A 14,750-nucleotide genomic window follows, 5' to 3' on the forward strand; every position below is an offset into this window, starting at 1 on the left:
CTCGTGTAGATGCTCGACTTCCACTCCCCCCCGTTAGAGAGGTCAGCTGCTGGACCAGAATGAAGAAGATTTTCATTTAAATTCTGCTATCGAACGCCTAGGGACACAGCACGGTCCATAAAACCCCTAAAGTCTGGTCACACTAAGCTCTCCAGCCATCGCAGGCGGGTCCTCCCGCGTATCATACTGGACGTGAGTGATCCCCTTGTTCCCAAACTGCTTCAGCTGCGAATAGAGGTGGTTATCGTTGAGGTACACCTCATACGTGCTGTCCTTGACATCAACACGAATTTTCAGACTTGGGCCCTGAAGCCAACTCGGGAAGGAGATCAGCTCTTGAGTCTCCCAGCTCTCGTCGGCGGGCTTGGTCTGCATTTGGATTTCCTTCAGCTTTCGGATGATGTTGATGCTCACGACGCCGTCGAAGTTATCAGTGTCAATCTCTTCCACGCTATCGTCGTAGTTGATGAAGACCACCCGGTTAATGTCCCTCCTGTCGGGGGCGGTTAGGTCGAAGGTTGGGGACTCGACGACAATGGATTGACCTGTCACCACTTCCTGGTCTAGCTTTATGACGTCTCCCGCCGAGATCCCTGGTCTGTGCAGTGTTAGTGGGTTTCAAATATCATGAGATGCGTACTCACGCTTTGGGTGGTTCCGGTTCCTGTTGAGGTGGTTGTGGTGGCCGTGGTGGCTCGGGCTGCCCAACATCTGGAAGGACTTGCGGCTCACCGTCGGGCTGCGAGGGCTTCTCGGGGTCTTTGCTGTGAGATACCTCCGCCATTGATACCAGAATCTGCAGGTTCAACGCTGTCCACTGATCCTCTGGGACTGGACGGCCGGCCTACCACCTTGTTAGCTTCCACGGCTTGGGCTCTCTCTCGGTCTACTGACCATTGTCACCCGCCAATACAAGCGCTTCAGAACCGCCTCAACGTCATCTTTCTTGAGAGACGCCAATCGCTCCTCCAGGATCAAGCGGTTCAGAATAGGCGTGATGGGGACATATGCAGTTAGCCGAACATCTTGTAACTGCTGCGCGGTGCAATTGCTGCACACCTCTTGGCCGTTGATTGTACCCGGTGTACTGAAGTTATAGACGTTGGTCACGTATTCGTCTGGGGTGAAATGACGGCCACTGCCGTCCGCGGGCTCAAGGTAAATCTCGATATTGAACGGACGGCCTCCAAACGCGAACCTGATACAGTCAGCGACCCACTTGTTTCGTAGGCTGTTTAACCTACTTGGAGTAACGGATACTGATGGCGAAATCATTACCAGCGACACCCCCGTCAACCTCCCGCATACCTTCGACAAGTGGCTTCCCTACGCCGTTCTTGGATAGCTCAAGCTGGGTCAGGGCCTCGAGACGGGAAACGCCGTACTTCAGCGTGACACCCTCAAATAACTTCCTTTTGTAGGCGTCCGCATCAAAGGCTACCCCTGCTTGAGAACCGGGCTTCACGGGCTCGAGTTCAGGATAGGAATATCCGAGTGCTCGGAAGTCCCGAACCTCCTCCGAGTTCCAGTAATTCCCTTCCTCGTCCTTGTGGAACGGGCGGAGGGGTGTCGTGGGGGTTACTATCGCCGGGAGCCCGATGGCCTTCTGATCGAAGTCTCCTTGGCCCCCTTCTTTGAAGAATTTGTCGGGATTCAACTCCTGCCAGAGAGCGAAAATTCGATCGATGTTACTGCTCGTGTCAGATAGAATCAAGGTCCCGGAGAAGCAGCCCTCACCAGTGATGAAGCCAGAAGATTGGGTCAAATGTGGCCACGGGAATTTGCGACATGTGTCCGCCATCGCCCCCCGCCCACCAGTGGATGTTGTTGTGGATGAATTCGATGTTGACGTCGGCCGACACTTTCGGTTCAGTCTTGTCAATTGCTGTCGTCGCAAATTCCTCATAGTCAATCGGGTACGTTAGAAGTCGGTATATCAACTCTGCCGCAGCTCCATAGTTCTTCCCATCGACCGCGCTGTGCATGACCATGAACTTCTCCACTTCGGCGTTGTTGACAACACCCTGGATCCAGTCCTTGCTGTCGGCTTTTGCTTGCTCTTCGGTCGGGCATCGGCTCGTGGCCAGACATTTGCCGTACTAAATTCGCGGGTTAGTTGTACTACACTGGTCTTCGGGGTTCAAGGCGGAACAAACCGAGTATATTGTGTCCTCTCCCATGGCCTTCACATCTCCAACTCCGTGAGCCTCCATCGGCTTGCCATCTGGCATTCGGAATTGATACAGTGGGTTCTGGAGCGTCTCCAACTTTCCTAGAAGCGAAACTTGCAGCTCCGGTTCCGCTGCGAGCCAGGGGATTTTGGGATTCACAGCCCAGTCCCAGTAGGGCAACCGCCATGTGTCGGCTGCAGCGCGCAGAGCGGCCCTCTCTTCCTCAGGGTATGTGGGAATAATCTCATCTACCATGATCTCATATATGCGTTGCTGCGCATTTCATTAGCATAGAGGGGGACAAAGAGCAACCGGGATATACCTCGTAGAGCAGCAAATACGGTCGATGCCATGACGGAAAGAGGTAGTTCGCATGGGTGCAGTACCCCTTTTTATCGGCCTCCTCCTTCGTGACATGCGTCTCGTCCCAGGACGTGTAGGGCATGCCATGGATACCTGTTCAGCGCAGATCAGTTTCATACACGACCCCCGCTGATCAGTGCAAAGAGTACCTGCGATCTGAAAGAATGAGTCTCGGTTCTCCGGCGGGACCTCTTGCAAGCGTTTCAGGGCCTTGAGGAACAGGACCACCTGCGTCCTGTTCTGAGGCTTCGAACTCCACTCATCGATCTCCTGACGCGGAGGGACTTCACCATTGGGTCCTTTCCCTGCTCTTATTCCAGTGATCGGATAGTATTTGTACACCATCGTGGGTGAGGATTTGTTTGACTTAGGGTTCTCTCGCGGCAACCCTCAATGCGTGAGAGTCGAAGAAGCGCAATCTTTCTTAGCGTGCACCAGACATATAAAAGTGAAGAGGGAGGAAATATTTTTTTGAGAAGACACCCGGATCTCGATGTTCTTCGATCACAGCAGCGCCAAGAGCACAGCTCAGCCATACAATCCTGCATGGCCGGACAACACCCCTGCTCGTCCCAAAGCGTCTGTGGCCGCATGAACCCATGTCCAGCATTCGCGCACCACTTGCCAGCGCTGAGCGTGCAATTCCCACGCCATGCAGCTTCCAGCTCGCCTATTTGTTCCCCAGAACCAGCCAGCCACCGATCGCGCAGGAGTTTCCCGCAAAATCCGATGATCCTACGGTTTGCCCTCCGCATTAGCTCCGTCGGCGATGTCTTGAGTGCTCAAGCTGCGCAACGGATTCGCCATCTTGAGATTTAGATTTCTGCAGCTGGAGTATCAGCCGACTCTGGTTTGATGTCTTACGACGCGGTGACAATACGTCTCAGTACTGAAATGACAGGCCCTCGATGCTCTACAACAGTATCGGGGTCAGGAGAGAGGGCTTTAAATTTGCACATGTGCCTCCACTGTGTCTGTGATGGAACCGACAATAGCCCGCTGGTAACTCCCAAATATTTTGACTTATTGAACCAAAGCACAAGATGACCCTTCATGGAGACGCCAAAAATGGGACGCTCAACCGGGCCTCTTTGCAAAAATACCTAGCTCTTGTCGAGATAGACGCTGAAGACAGCAACGGCTTCACCCCCCTTGCCCTTGCTGTGAAGAACGGATACCCCACCGCCGTCAAGCTTCTCCTGCAGAGCGGAGCAAATGCGGGCAAACCCGTCCGTGATGGACGTACACCTCTCTACCTGGCTGCGAACGCCAAGCAGAACAGGCCACGCATCGTCCAACTCCTGCTCGGCGCAGACCCAAAGCCTCAAGTCGATGCGTCGAGCCCTGACTGGAACAACGAGACTCCCCTTATGGTTGCCATTACCCAAGGGAGAGACCCTGAGGTAGTGCGGTTGTTGACTGAGGCTGGTGCCTCGTTGACGAAGACCAACGACCGAGGCGAGACTCCTTTTGCACTTGCGGACCAGACGACGAATGCTGCCATTAAAGATGCTCTCAACCCGAAGGGCCAGAAGGGAGGTGTCGGTTCCGCATTGGCCCAGTTGCTTGTCAGCGCGGTCCTGTTCGCTCTGGCATACGCCGACAAATGGCCCAGTGTGAAAGAAATTATCCAGAATGTGATTCGATCTGCGTATAACCAGGCGAATCCGTCTCCTCCTGGATCCAAGCCTCCTCCGGGCACGGTAAGCAATTTCGCCGTTTCACCCACAATCATGGATGGCCCGTGTTCTGACGGCGTTGTAGGATATTGACGACCCACAAACTGTCGAGGATTTCAAGCACAATATCGGTAATCTTGTGCAGAACCAAGGTCTCGATGACTTCTTTGCGCCTGACGACCCGTATGTTCAGCAAGTCGCCGAGCTGGCTGCCGCGTTGAGGAAAGACCAGACGAATGCTCTTAACTCGCCCCTGATCATTATGAAGTTGGCTAATATCGCCCTCTACCAGGCTGTTCTATACATCGGTAAGCAAGCAGCCCACCTTTTGCTTTCGCACGGGAATCTTAACAGTGCCTTAGACGACAGTGGTTCTATGGCGGACGACAACAGAATGGACCGCGCAAGAGATCTTGTGACACGAATCACTAAAGTCGCCACGACCCTTGTGCCAGACACCAAGACGCCCAGTGGTGTCCACCTTCGCTTCATCAACAAAGATGATTCGACGGCCAACAACCTCCGCGCCGACCAGGTCGAGCAGAGGATGAAATTCGTCCCCGAAGGTTGGACAGAAATTGGAACTAACCTCAGAAAGAAGGTCCTTGAGCCATTCGTCTACCAGAAGATTGAGACTGGGGTTCTGGAGCGCCCTCTCCTTGTTTTGACCATTACCGATGGAATGCCCACGAAAGAGAATGCGGGAGAGTTCCGCAAGGCCATCGTTGAGGGCAAGAAGAAACTCAAGGCGAAGAACTATCTGCCACAGGGTGTGTATGACTGTCTACAGACGGATACTGTTTACTAAGAGTTTCGTAGCCGTTCTCTACGACCTCAGCCAGGTTGGAAACGACCCAGAGGCGATTTCCTTCATCGACAGCTTCGATGGTGATACTGCTGTAGATGATGTTCTCTATCGCACTGCAGGTAAAGTATCTTCGTTCGAGACTTCTGCACCGAGAACTGATCGAAGTTGTAGAGCACACCGATGCCCGATTCCAGGAGCTTAGGCAGAACGAAGCGGACCTTGATAAATGGGTATGTCTCTCTAGATCTCCGCGTGGCAATTGCTGATAGCTATCTAGCTGGTCGACAAGTTGTACAAGAAGGTTAAATTCACTAAGTGAAGGGATCGTCAGAGTGCGAGTTAGGATGGTAGGGTGCGATGGGCGTCATTATGGTACTGAGAGAATGCAATTTGTTCCTGGAATAGCTATATCTGATCTAGAAGATGGTGACGACTACCTTTCTCGCGGATGCTTTCTTCTGGGCTTCAAAGGTCCCTTGTATAGCCTTGAGTCCGACGCCCGCGATATAAGGCTCCGGCGCAGTCAAGTACTTCCCGGCTGCCAACGCCTTGGGCAGGTAATCCCCGTATATCATCTCGCTGACGTCGTTCTCCCGAATGGCCACTGCCTGAACATCCACGCCCGTCACACCGAGTGGGAGATCCTCCAGCTCATCAACGGACGCAACGACCTTGTTCCCCTCAACCTGCTGCACCACCGCAACCGTAGCCTTGCTCGAATCCGCAGAACCAACAGTATCAAACGCGCCTGCGAGCTTCTTCCCCTGAAACGCAGCAACGACGTCCTGGACAGCACCCTTGCTCTTGTAATCCACCACCACACCGGCCCCCAGCTTCCGCACATACCCGAAATTCTTCTCGCTCGCCGTCGCAATAACCTCATACCCAGCCGCAACCGCAAGCTGGATCGCATTCGAGCCCACGCTCGTCGTCCCACCCCAAACCAGTACTGTCTCCCCATCTGCCCTCTTCACAGAATCGATACTCGGCCTCGCAAGCCCCAATCCACCCTGCCCTTCACCCTGAAACAACGCCGCACTCGCCGTCGACACGCCCAGCGGAAGCACAACCCCCTTCTCAAACCCCATCGTCCCGGGAATAGCAGCCGCCATATTCTCCTCGAGAACAACATACTCCTGGAACCCGCCGTGGCGCTCATCGCCCGAGAAGACGCCCACCGCGTGCCCGATCACCCGGTCCCCTTTCTCGAACCTCGTCACGCAGCTCCCGACGTCCACGACGGTCCCGGCGACGTCTTCGCCGAGGATGAGTGGGTAGGGGAAATCGGTCCAGGGGCTGTCTTGGATTTTCCAGTCGATTTGGTTGATTGCGACGGCGGCGGTGCGGATCACGAGCTCGGTTTCGTCTGGGTAGCGGTGCTCGGTTGGGCGGATTTCGAGGGGTTTCGCGGAGGGGCTGGGGAGGTAGGCTGCGTTGTTGGTTGTCATTGTGGTAGTCTGGGTGTAGTTATGTAGAGGGACGTCAAGAGGTGGACTGATATCAGATTGAGGGTGGACGAGGTGGTGGAGGTTTCTGGACGTTATAGTGACTTTGAACTTTGAGAACTGTAGTACCACAGGAGCATAGCAAGGACGTTAGAAAGACAGCGAGATACCCGACGTCCTACGACGCTATCCTCGTTTCTGCATGCCAATGGTACCCCTCCATCTCATCCCTCTACCAAGCGATACGCGGCGCGTACACGGAATTCCATACCAGACCGTGGTCCTGTACCGGACGTAACACGCCCCCTGACGCTACAACACACAGACACCAATTGATCCGAATCCTCCGAGCCCTTTGTTTGCCTCCCTAGCCTCCTGCCGGGGTCTGTCCTGTCCTGAGAGCAAACAAAGACCAATCGGTATAAACTGCTCCCAGGAGTCAGGCTCAACTAGCGCAGCAACCATCCGAGGTATTGATTGTTGACTGGACCGCGGGCTGGCTGAGCTGATGCACACTCTATGTGACAACCTCGCTGGCTGGCTGGCTGGCTGAATCGGACGGACCCCTGCCCTAACTGACGTGACGGGTGCTCGCGTTGGCGTTGGTGCGGGGGATATTGCTTTTTGTGACAGCTCGGCGGGGCACTGCAGAAGAGGCGAAGGGTAAGCAGCACGGCTGTCTGTGAACGGTACTTGAGACGGAGAGGTCTAGGCCTACAATCCCTGTCCGTAATATGGGTCTAGACTTGATGGTTCCTCAGCACGCCACTTGGCTTGGATTGTTTGTTAGCGGGATGGGATGGGATATAGGAAAACCGTACTTGGTTACTTGGTTATTTTCCCTCTGTCGCTCGTGTAGAGGTATTGGACGGGTGAATGCCTACGTGGTCTCCATACAGAAGAAGAGTTAAGTTGTTTGCATATTTTGAATGAATGATCTAGATGCTATAAGCTAGGAGCTGCGCGGGCAGGCGCATCACCTCGGAAGCTGCTGCGCCTGCAGCGCATAGAACGGCGATTTACTCCGCCTCTCACGCTCCGCCATGTAATACCTCTGTCCGACGAGGCGGATCTTCTTCCGATCCGTCTTCTTCGACGCCGTCCGCGGCATCCACGACAGCAGCAGGAACACCGAGGGGACCATGTACGCTGGTAACGCCTGCGCGATGGCGCCCCGTATAGTCTCGACTGTCTGGCGCGCAATGGCGTCGTCTTCTGCGTTAACGATGACTGGCTCGCCACCACTGGCTACGGGCTCCGCGCTGAGCGGGTGGTCGTGGAGGTAGAGGAGGGCTGTGAGGCGGGGATCCTCGTGGCCGTCGATTGCGCCAAGGAGGTCGACGACGATAGCGTCGCGCGGGGAGAGGGATTTCCGGGCCCGGTGCTCGACCTCGACGGCGTCAATGCGGCACCCGTCTAGCTTGAGGATCGTATCCTTGCGTCCGATGTACTCGATTGTGCCGTCGTGGTTGAGTCGCCCCAGGTCGCCGGATCGGTACATGCGGGCTGTGCTGCTGCGTGAGGGATGCAGGTCATTTAGCCACCGCGGTGTCTTTTGGAGGAAGCCTGCGGCGGTGCGGGAGAGGGCTGTGTTATCGAGGTAGCGGCGGGAGAGATGGGGGCCCTCGATGACGAGCTCGCCGACGGCGCCGAGGGGGAGGAGCCTCTCGGGGGTGGACGGGTCGACGATCCACATTGCGCCGGTTGCCGGGCGGCCGATTGTGGCACCGCGCTCGGGATGGATTGTATCGTTGTATGCGCAGCAGATTGCGACTTCGCCCATGCCGAACTGGTTCACCAGCCGGGTAGGGCTGTGCTCCCATCGCCGGATCATCTCCTTTGGTAGCGGTTCGCCGCCAACGCAGAGCGTTTTCAGGCGCGGCACGAAGGCCGGGTCGAGCTTGATTGCGACAGTGGGTGTGAGGAAGCTAATATTCGCGTCGAGGGTGTTGATTTCGACGGCGAGGTCTTCGGCGGTCTTCATCGGACGTGGGACGCAGCAGCAGCCGCCCAGGATTAGGGGCACCAGGAACTCGAGGTTGCTGATGTCGAAGGCGTAGTCGTCGAAGTGGAGGTATCGCGTGTTGGAGTCGAGGCGTAAATTGCGTGCGTAGTCCTTGATTGCCGTCGCGTAGGCCTGGTGGACCTGAATGATGCCCTTTGGCTGGCCGGTGCTGCCGGATGTGAAGAGGACGAGGCATGCATTGTCTGGTCGCACTGTCTCACAGGGCTTCGTCCGGTTGTCCGACGGTAGACTGTGTAGCCACTCCGGGGTGAAGGCGACGAAATTGGGCACCAGATGCTGGAAGCGACTGGCAAATTTTGCGTCGCTCAGGAGGACTTGAGGGTTTGTACGACGGACAACAGAGTCCAGGAAGACCGGTGGATTCGTAGCGAAGATAGAAATGTAGGCGCCTCCCGCACGCAGAACAGCCAGTCGGGCGACAATGGCCCACGTAGACTTCTCAAAGCAGCTCAGAACGAATTTCTCTGGGCCGACACCGAGCTGCACGAGGTGGTGTGCCAGGCGCAGAGAGAGGTCGTCCAGCTCGCCGTATGTCAAGTCGCCATCCCATGAGCGGACGGCCATGCGTTCTGGATGCGCGCGGCATTGGTCGACGATCAGGTCATGGAGGCAGCGGTCTTGCACGGGGGATACTGTCTGCGTCAGGAGTTGGATCGCATTCTTGTCTGAACTCGAGCACAGGTCGGCCGCGCGGTTGTACGGGCCTCTGAGGATCTGCGAGAGGACGTGGCTGAATGTATGAAGGACGCTCTTTGCTACGGAGCCGCTGATTACTGACTGCTGGAAGATGATGCGGGCGGATAGCTGGTTGGAAGCAGCCAGGACATCGATGGAGAGATCTTGCGTGCTGCCGACAAGCAGATCGGAAGTCCCCGACTGAGAGTCTCGAAAGTGAAGAGCCGTATTGGACAGTTCGCGCGATGGCTCCTCAGGGACAACCTGCACTTCATAGCCTGGAGGAGCTCGAACGGCAGAAGCCAATGTCTTCTCCTTGAACCGTTGCAGGCACACTGCGAGGGTCTCGGTGTTGTCTATGCGGCCAACGACCACGAGCGGCGTGTCACCCTCGACTCCATTGTCGAAATTGTCCTCGCCGGTGAAGGCGAAGCAGAGGAGATCGGAGGGAACGAAGCAGTGAAGGGTCAAGGCCCATGCTGTCTGGAGGGCGATTGCCAGGGTGATTTGGTTGTCGCTCAGGAGGGGGAGTACACCGTCCAAATCCTTCTCAAGCACAAATTCTTCAGCGACAAGCCGGACATTCTGCGTCTCAGTGGGAGAGAGGCTCGAAGTAGGGAAGAGACACGGAGGAACGCGGTCCTCTTGTGATTCAAGATCCACGAGAGCTGGAGACATCTTTACGCCACCACGCTTGAATCGACGATAAGATAATGGCATCAAGATTAAGAGGGGTACGCCAAAGATTAGTGAACTCTGACGGACTGACGAGCCCAGGGACCCCATACGTCTCCCCCGCTCAAGCCCGAAGAGCAGTGCAGCGACATGGCGAGCTGACTGGCGAAACGGAGGATTGTCGAGAGATCGTGCGCTGCATGCAGGCGCTGGCAATCCTCCTGTCCAATCTTCAGAACGGCTCCGCAGCCAGAAAACGACCCGATTCGAGGCGAGGATTCTTGCTTCTTCCTTCGCTCGAACAAGCCAGCCACGTTGCCTCGGCGCGAACCCAGCTGCCCGCCCAAACGGGACAGGGAAGAAGCAAGCATGAAGCCTGGCCAGAGCGTGGGATGGAGGGCACAAATCAGAGCGTCGAATTCCACGACTCCATCGGACTGCGTTCGCAGCATACTTCGAGGTGCATGGCGAGTGGATTCTTCAAGGACGGGGAGGCTCCAGCACATCCGTGGGTTGAATGGCGAGCTGAAGTCAAGACGAGAGCAAAAATAGGGCAACGTCAGCACCCGTCTGGATCGTTCACGCCTGGCAAGGGGATGTCGTTCTTTCCTTCGCGTATGCGCTTGTCTCGCATCACATTCCTTGGCTGCGTCGATCGAGACCGGAAAAGCTCCCCGCAAGGCTGTGAACCTCAATCTCGCCGGTCAGGATGGCGAATCGTCATTGCAGCACGGGCTATTTGTCCACATCGTGCAGGCCAATCCCTTGCTGCTCCCCATCAAGGATCGTTGCCGAATGGCACGAATGAGAGGGAGCACGGGCAGTCAGGAACCAACCCTAGCAAGCTGTGCGCAATTGATGAAGATGCTGCAGGGAAGCTTAGCGTGTGTCAGCCCATCGAGGACAGAAGAACTCAGCAAATCCCGAGATCGAGTATCACAATCTGCCATGACTGCACACGTCTCTTCCGCAAGAGGTACAATTCCGACCACCTGGACAGAGAAACGGACAACTACGCCCTTGAGTGAACCCAAGGACACGACCGTGCGGTCAGCACGCCCTTGACTATCGAAGCTCTACGCTCCGGACAGAAGCGCTCGTTTTGTATGAAACAACACAGAGGACTCCGATTGAGACCGCGAAAATGGCGCCACACTAGTGTGATGCCAGACGGTATTGCAACGAAATGAAGCTTCAGGAGCCATTCTCTACTTCGAGAATGTTCAGATAACGTGCAAATTGCAGGTCCATTGTCATTTGGGCGAAATGGCAGACGAGACGGAAGGTGAACATTCTCAACCCAAATTCAAGCGACAACGGCTTCACGGACCCCGTTCATCCCCGCGGCGTCTCCACATCAGCTCAAAAGGAGGAAACTCCGTGCGGGGAGTTTGGCCAGATACCCCAAACGAGATCGAGGACGCGAGCAGCAGCCAGAGCAGCCAATAATCGGTTGCTTTCGTCGGCGAAGAAATCCACCGCGGTTAGGACGGATGCCGAGTCTCTCCCCGGCGATCGCTAGAAAAGGCGCTGACGGACCCAGATGATATGATGACCTCCTCACGCGGTCAACATCAAGATGAGATCGAGTCGCATCCTTCCGCTGGCAGCCTCCCTACTCCAGGTCGCCGCGGCCTTGGACGCAGAGGCCCTCACCACAAAGTACTTCGGCAACGACGCCCCCTGGTACCTCGACCGCATTCCGCTCTTCGAGACCAGCGTCGCAGAGATCCAGGAGGTCTACTACTACCGCTGGGGCTTGTTCCGCGCCCACCAGCGCGATCTCGGCGCCGATGGCTTCCTCTCGACCGAGTTCATTAACGACGTCAGCTGGCAGGCGTCGCCCTGGGCCATCCTGATCAATGCGGCCAACTATCACCTCCGTGAGGGGCGGTGGTGCCGCGACCGTCGATTCAAGGAAGACTATGCCCGGGTCCTCCTCGAGGTGAACCCAGCTACGACGCAGTTCTCGGAGGTCATCTCCGACGGGGTCTGGCAGGGGTACTTGGTTGACGGGGTCTTGGAGGATGCAGCCGCGCGCCTCGAAGCGATGCAGACGCAATTTGGAGTGTGGAATGCAGAGCTCGATGTGGGTGGGTATGACCCGTCCAAGGAGATGTACTATATCCAGCCATTGACCGATGCCACCGAGTATACCATTGCGAGTATTGACGCCAGCGGCGGCCAGGATGGTTTCCAGGGGGGCCAGGCATTCCGCCCAAGCATCAACAGCTACCAGTACGCCAACGCGCTGGCAATCTCGAACCTTGCTGCTCTGACGGGCGATAAGGCTCTCGCGGCGGAGTACAAGGACAAGGCGGAGAATATCAAGGCGCTTGTCCAGGAACATCTCTGGAACAGCACCTTCGAGCACTTCATCGACCGGTTCTACGTTGATAACGAGTACGTCAACTACTGGGATCCCATCCGCGGCCGCGAGCTGGTCGGATACGTGCCCTGGACACACGATCTCCCAGACGACGACGAGACCTTCGCCCAAGCCTGGATGCACATCATTGACCCGGAGAAGCTGGCAGGACCCCATGGACTGCGCACAAACGAGCCAAGCTACGAGTACTACATGGTCCAATACCGCTACGAGGGCGACCAGCGCGAGTGCCAGTGGAACGGCCCAGCATGGCCATACCAAACAACGCAAGCATTGACTGCCCTCGCCAATCTCCTCGACCACTACCCGAACTCCGCTGCCGCAGGAATCGTCACCAAGGCCGACTACGTCGCCATCCTCCTCCAGTACGCCCAGCTGCACTACAACCCGCACTACGACGGCATCCTCAACATCGAGGAAGACTACGACGCCGACACCGGCGAGCCCATCGTTGGCCTCGCCCGGTCCCCGCACTACTTCCACTCCGGCTTCGTCGACCAGGTCATCTCGGGCTTCGTGGGTATCCGACCCCGCGCCGACGACATCCTCGAGGTGAACCCGCTCATCGATGAGACCGTCTCATACTTCCGGATTGAGAAGGTGCTGTACCACGGCCACGACGTCGCCGTGCAATGGGACGCCTCGGGCGAGCAGTACGGCACTCCGGGTCTGCACGTCGAGGTCGACGGTGAGGTCGTTGCGAGCTCGGCGACGCTCAAGCGACTTACGGTTAAAAATATCACGCGCGTCGCGCCGCCAGAAATTGACCGGCCTATCGCGCTCTCCGTCCAGCTCGCCCAGGACACGCAGTACCCCACTGGAAGCGTCTCTGTCTCCGACGTGAACCCAGCCGACGTCCACTTCGTCATTGACGGGCGCGTGTGGTTCTACCCGGAGATCCAGAACTGGTGGGATTCGCCGACTGGAGACGGCAGCGAGATGTGGTACCAGATTGACTTTGGGGCCGCAACAAAGGTCAACCGTGCGGAGATTGCGTTTGCTGCGGATGCAGAATCGGGATTTGACGTTCCTGAGGAGTATCGCGTGCAGGTTAATACTGGGGACTGGGTGGATGTTGAGGTTGGAGAGTATGCGGCGGCTGTTGGCAATGGGATTACCAGTGTGCAGTGGGAGGGTGTCAGTGCGAGTCAGATTCGACTGCTCTTTACGCCAAAGGAAGACGTGGCTGTCAGGCTGGTTGAGTTCAAGGTGTTTTAGTCGTATGTAGTTGGTTGATGGTGAATGCATAGAGGACGAATACAACACAAAATCACTCAATCTGCAGTGAAACAAGTCACCAAGCAACACATCCATAGATCTGCCTACTCAAAGTCAAGCAGCCATACATCCCCCAAGCGCTCATTCGACTCTGCCAGCCCCCCATGCACAACAATCGCACTCCTCTCCCCATCCACCAAGACATCCGCATCAAACCATCCCCGTGGCTCCGGCCTGTCCTCGCCACCAATCTTCACCTCCCTCCACCGACCATCCTCAATATCAAAAACCCACACATCCCCAAGCATCTTCCCAGCCCCCTGATGCCCAAGCGAACTCGGATCCCGCTCCCCAAACAGCGTAACCAGACTCTCCCTCCCATTAACCCTCAGAGAAAGAAGCGCCGCCACGCTCCGCGCCTCAGGCCCAGAGTCTCCATCCGCAGGGTAAGAAATAACCCCCCACTCGCCCTTCTCCACGTCAAAGATATCAAGCGATCCGCCCTGCTCCCGCTGCCCGTCGAACCCGTTCATCCTGTATATTTTCCCACTAGAAAAGGTAATCGATGTCCCGCCTCTCTCGGGCCCAGGGGCGGGGGTGAGTTCCGTCCACGTACGGGTGTTGATATTGAATGCCCAGAGGTCGCGGAGACGGCCGGAGGCGGGACATCCGGCGTGCAGGTAGATTGTGTCGGTGCCGTTGGAGGTGAGGGCGTGGTAGCTTCTTCCTGCTGGGTATGGAGCGGACGAGGTAGACGGGGGGAGTTGGGTCCAGGTGGTCAGGGACGTGTCGAAGACCCAGAAGGAGCCGGATTCTTCGAGGGGCGACATGGAGGGTCCGCCGCGGCCGGAGAAGAGGTAGATTTTGCCTGTTAGGGTTGTTGAGGCTGTGCCGACGCGAGGTTGCGGGTGGGATTCTGGGTTTACGATGGTTAGGGGGGTAATGGAGTTGGAAACTGGGTTGTCTGGTTAGATGTTAGCTGTCTATATGACTTAGAGGTATGTGGTGCGGGTACCGTTGTTCAGAGATACGCGGTAGACGGACGAATCTACAGGTTCTCTGGGGCGGAGTTCGCCGCCGTAGATGTATGCGTTGTTACCCACGACGGAGAGGGTCTGAGACGACCTCTGGATGGAGGGGTCAGAAACGAGCTTCTTCCAAATGGCGCGGGACATTCTGATTAGGGATGAATTGGAGTTGTGTTGTTGCTTGAAGGTTTCCAGGACGCTGGCGGAATATATAGTTTCAGTGCACGTCCCTAGTGGCGTGATTTCATGAGACGGCGTCGCACAACTACTGGG

At 56.5% G+C, this 14,750-nt stretch overlaps 5 protein-coding genes across 5 annotated transcripts; 1 reads left to right on the top strand and 4 right to left on the bottom strand.

Annotated features, from left to right (window-relative positions):
• Positions 1-126: 126 nt before the first annotated feature.
• Positions 127-2,879, bottom strand: tyr1 (tyrosinase; the record flags this gene model as incomplete). The annotated part of the gene is made up of 8 exons (XM_071034242.1): positions 127-598; positions 645-844; positions 895-1,198; positions 1,245-1,691; positions 1,738-2,099; positions 2,157-2,444; positions 2,494-2,627; positions 2,684-2,879. 8 exons carry the CDS (start codon positions 2,877-2,879, stop codon positions 127-129), a joined length of 2,403 nt encoding a protein of 800 aa, XP_070886701.1.
• Positions 2,880-5,437: 2,558 nt separating this feature from the next.
• Positions 5,438-6,469, bottom strand: BJX67DRAFT_380667 (zinc-binding alcohol dehydrogenase family protein; the record flags this gene model as incomplete). The annotated part of the gene is made up of 1 exon (XM_071032833.1): positions 5,438-6,469. The coding sequence occupies one exon, from the start codon at positions 6,467-6,469 to the stop codon at positions 5,438-5,440; it is 1,032 nt and encodes a 343-aa protein (XP_070886702.1).
• A 937-nt stretch (positions 6,470-7,406) lies between these two features.
• BJX67DRAFT_387632 (non-ribosomal peptide synthetase) lies at positions 7,407-9,067 on the bottom strand. The gene has a single exon (XM_071034243.1). The coding sequence runs from the start codon at positions 9,054-9,056 to the stop codon at positions 7,443-7,445; it is 1,614 nt and encodes a 537-aa protein (XP_070886703.1). The 5' UTR covers positions 9,057-9,067; the 3' UTR covers positions 7,407-7,442.
• A 2,354-nt stretch (positions 9,068-11,421) lies between these two features.
• BJX67DRAFT_380669 (six-hairpin glycosidase) lies at positions 11,422-13,449 on the top strand (the record flags this gene model as incomplete). Its single annotated transcript, XM_071032834.1, has 1 exon — positions 11,422-13,449. One exon carries the CDS (start codon positions 11,422-11,424, stop codon positions 13,447-13,449), a length of 2,028 nt encoding a protein of 675 aa, XP_070886704.1.
• Positions 13,450-13,553: 104 nt separating this feature from the next.
• BJX67DRAFT_380670 (Kelch repeat protein) lies at positions 13,554-14,624 on the bottom strand (the record flags this gene model as incomplete). The annotated part of the gene is made up of 2 exons (XM_071032835.1): positions 13,554-14,413; positions 14,465-14,624. 2 exons carry the CDS (start codon positions 14,622-14,624, stop codon positions 13,554-13,556), a joined length of 1,020 nt encoding a protein of 339 aa, XP_070886705.1.
• Between the last annotated feature and the right edge of the window lie 126 nt (positions 14,625-14,750).

The sequence above is a fragment of the Aspergillus lucknowensis genome, assembly GCF_044049455.1.
Source record: "Aspergillus lucknowensis strain CBS 449.75 chromosome Unknown BJX67scaffold_17, whole genome shotgun sequence".
Lineage (NCBI taxonomy): Eukaryota > Fungi > Ascomycota > Eurotiomycetes > Eurotiales > Aspergillaceae > Aspergillus > Aspergillus lucknowensis.

Excerpts from the sequence above, each read along its gene's own strand:
- BJX67DRAFT_387632 (XM_071034243.1), bottom strand. The coding sequence starts at position 9,056 with ATGGCCGTCCGCTCATGGGATGGCGACTTGACATACGGCGAGCTGGAC.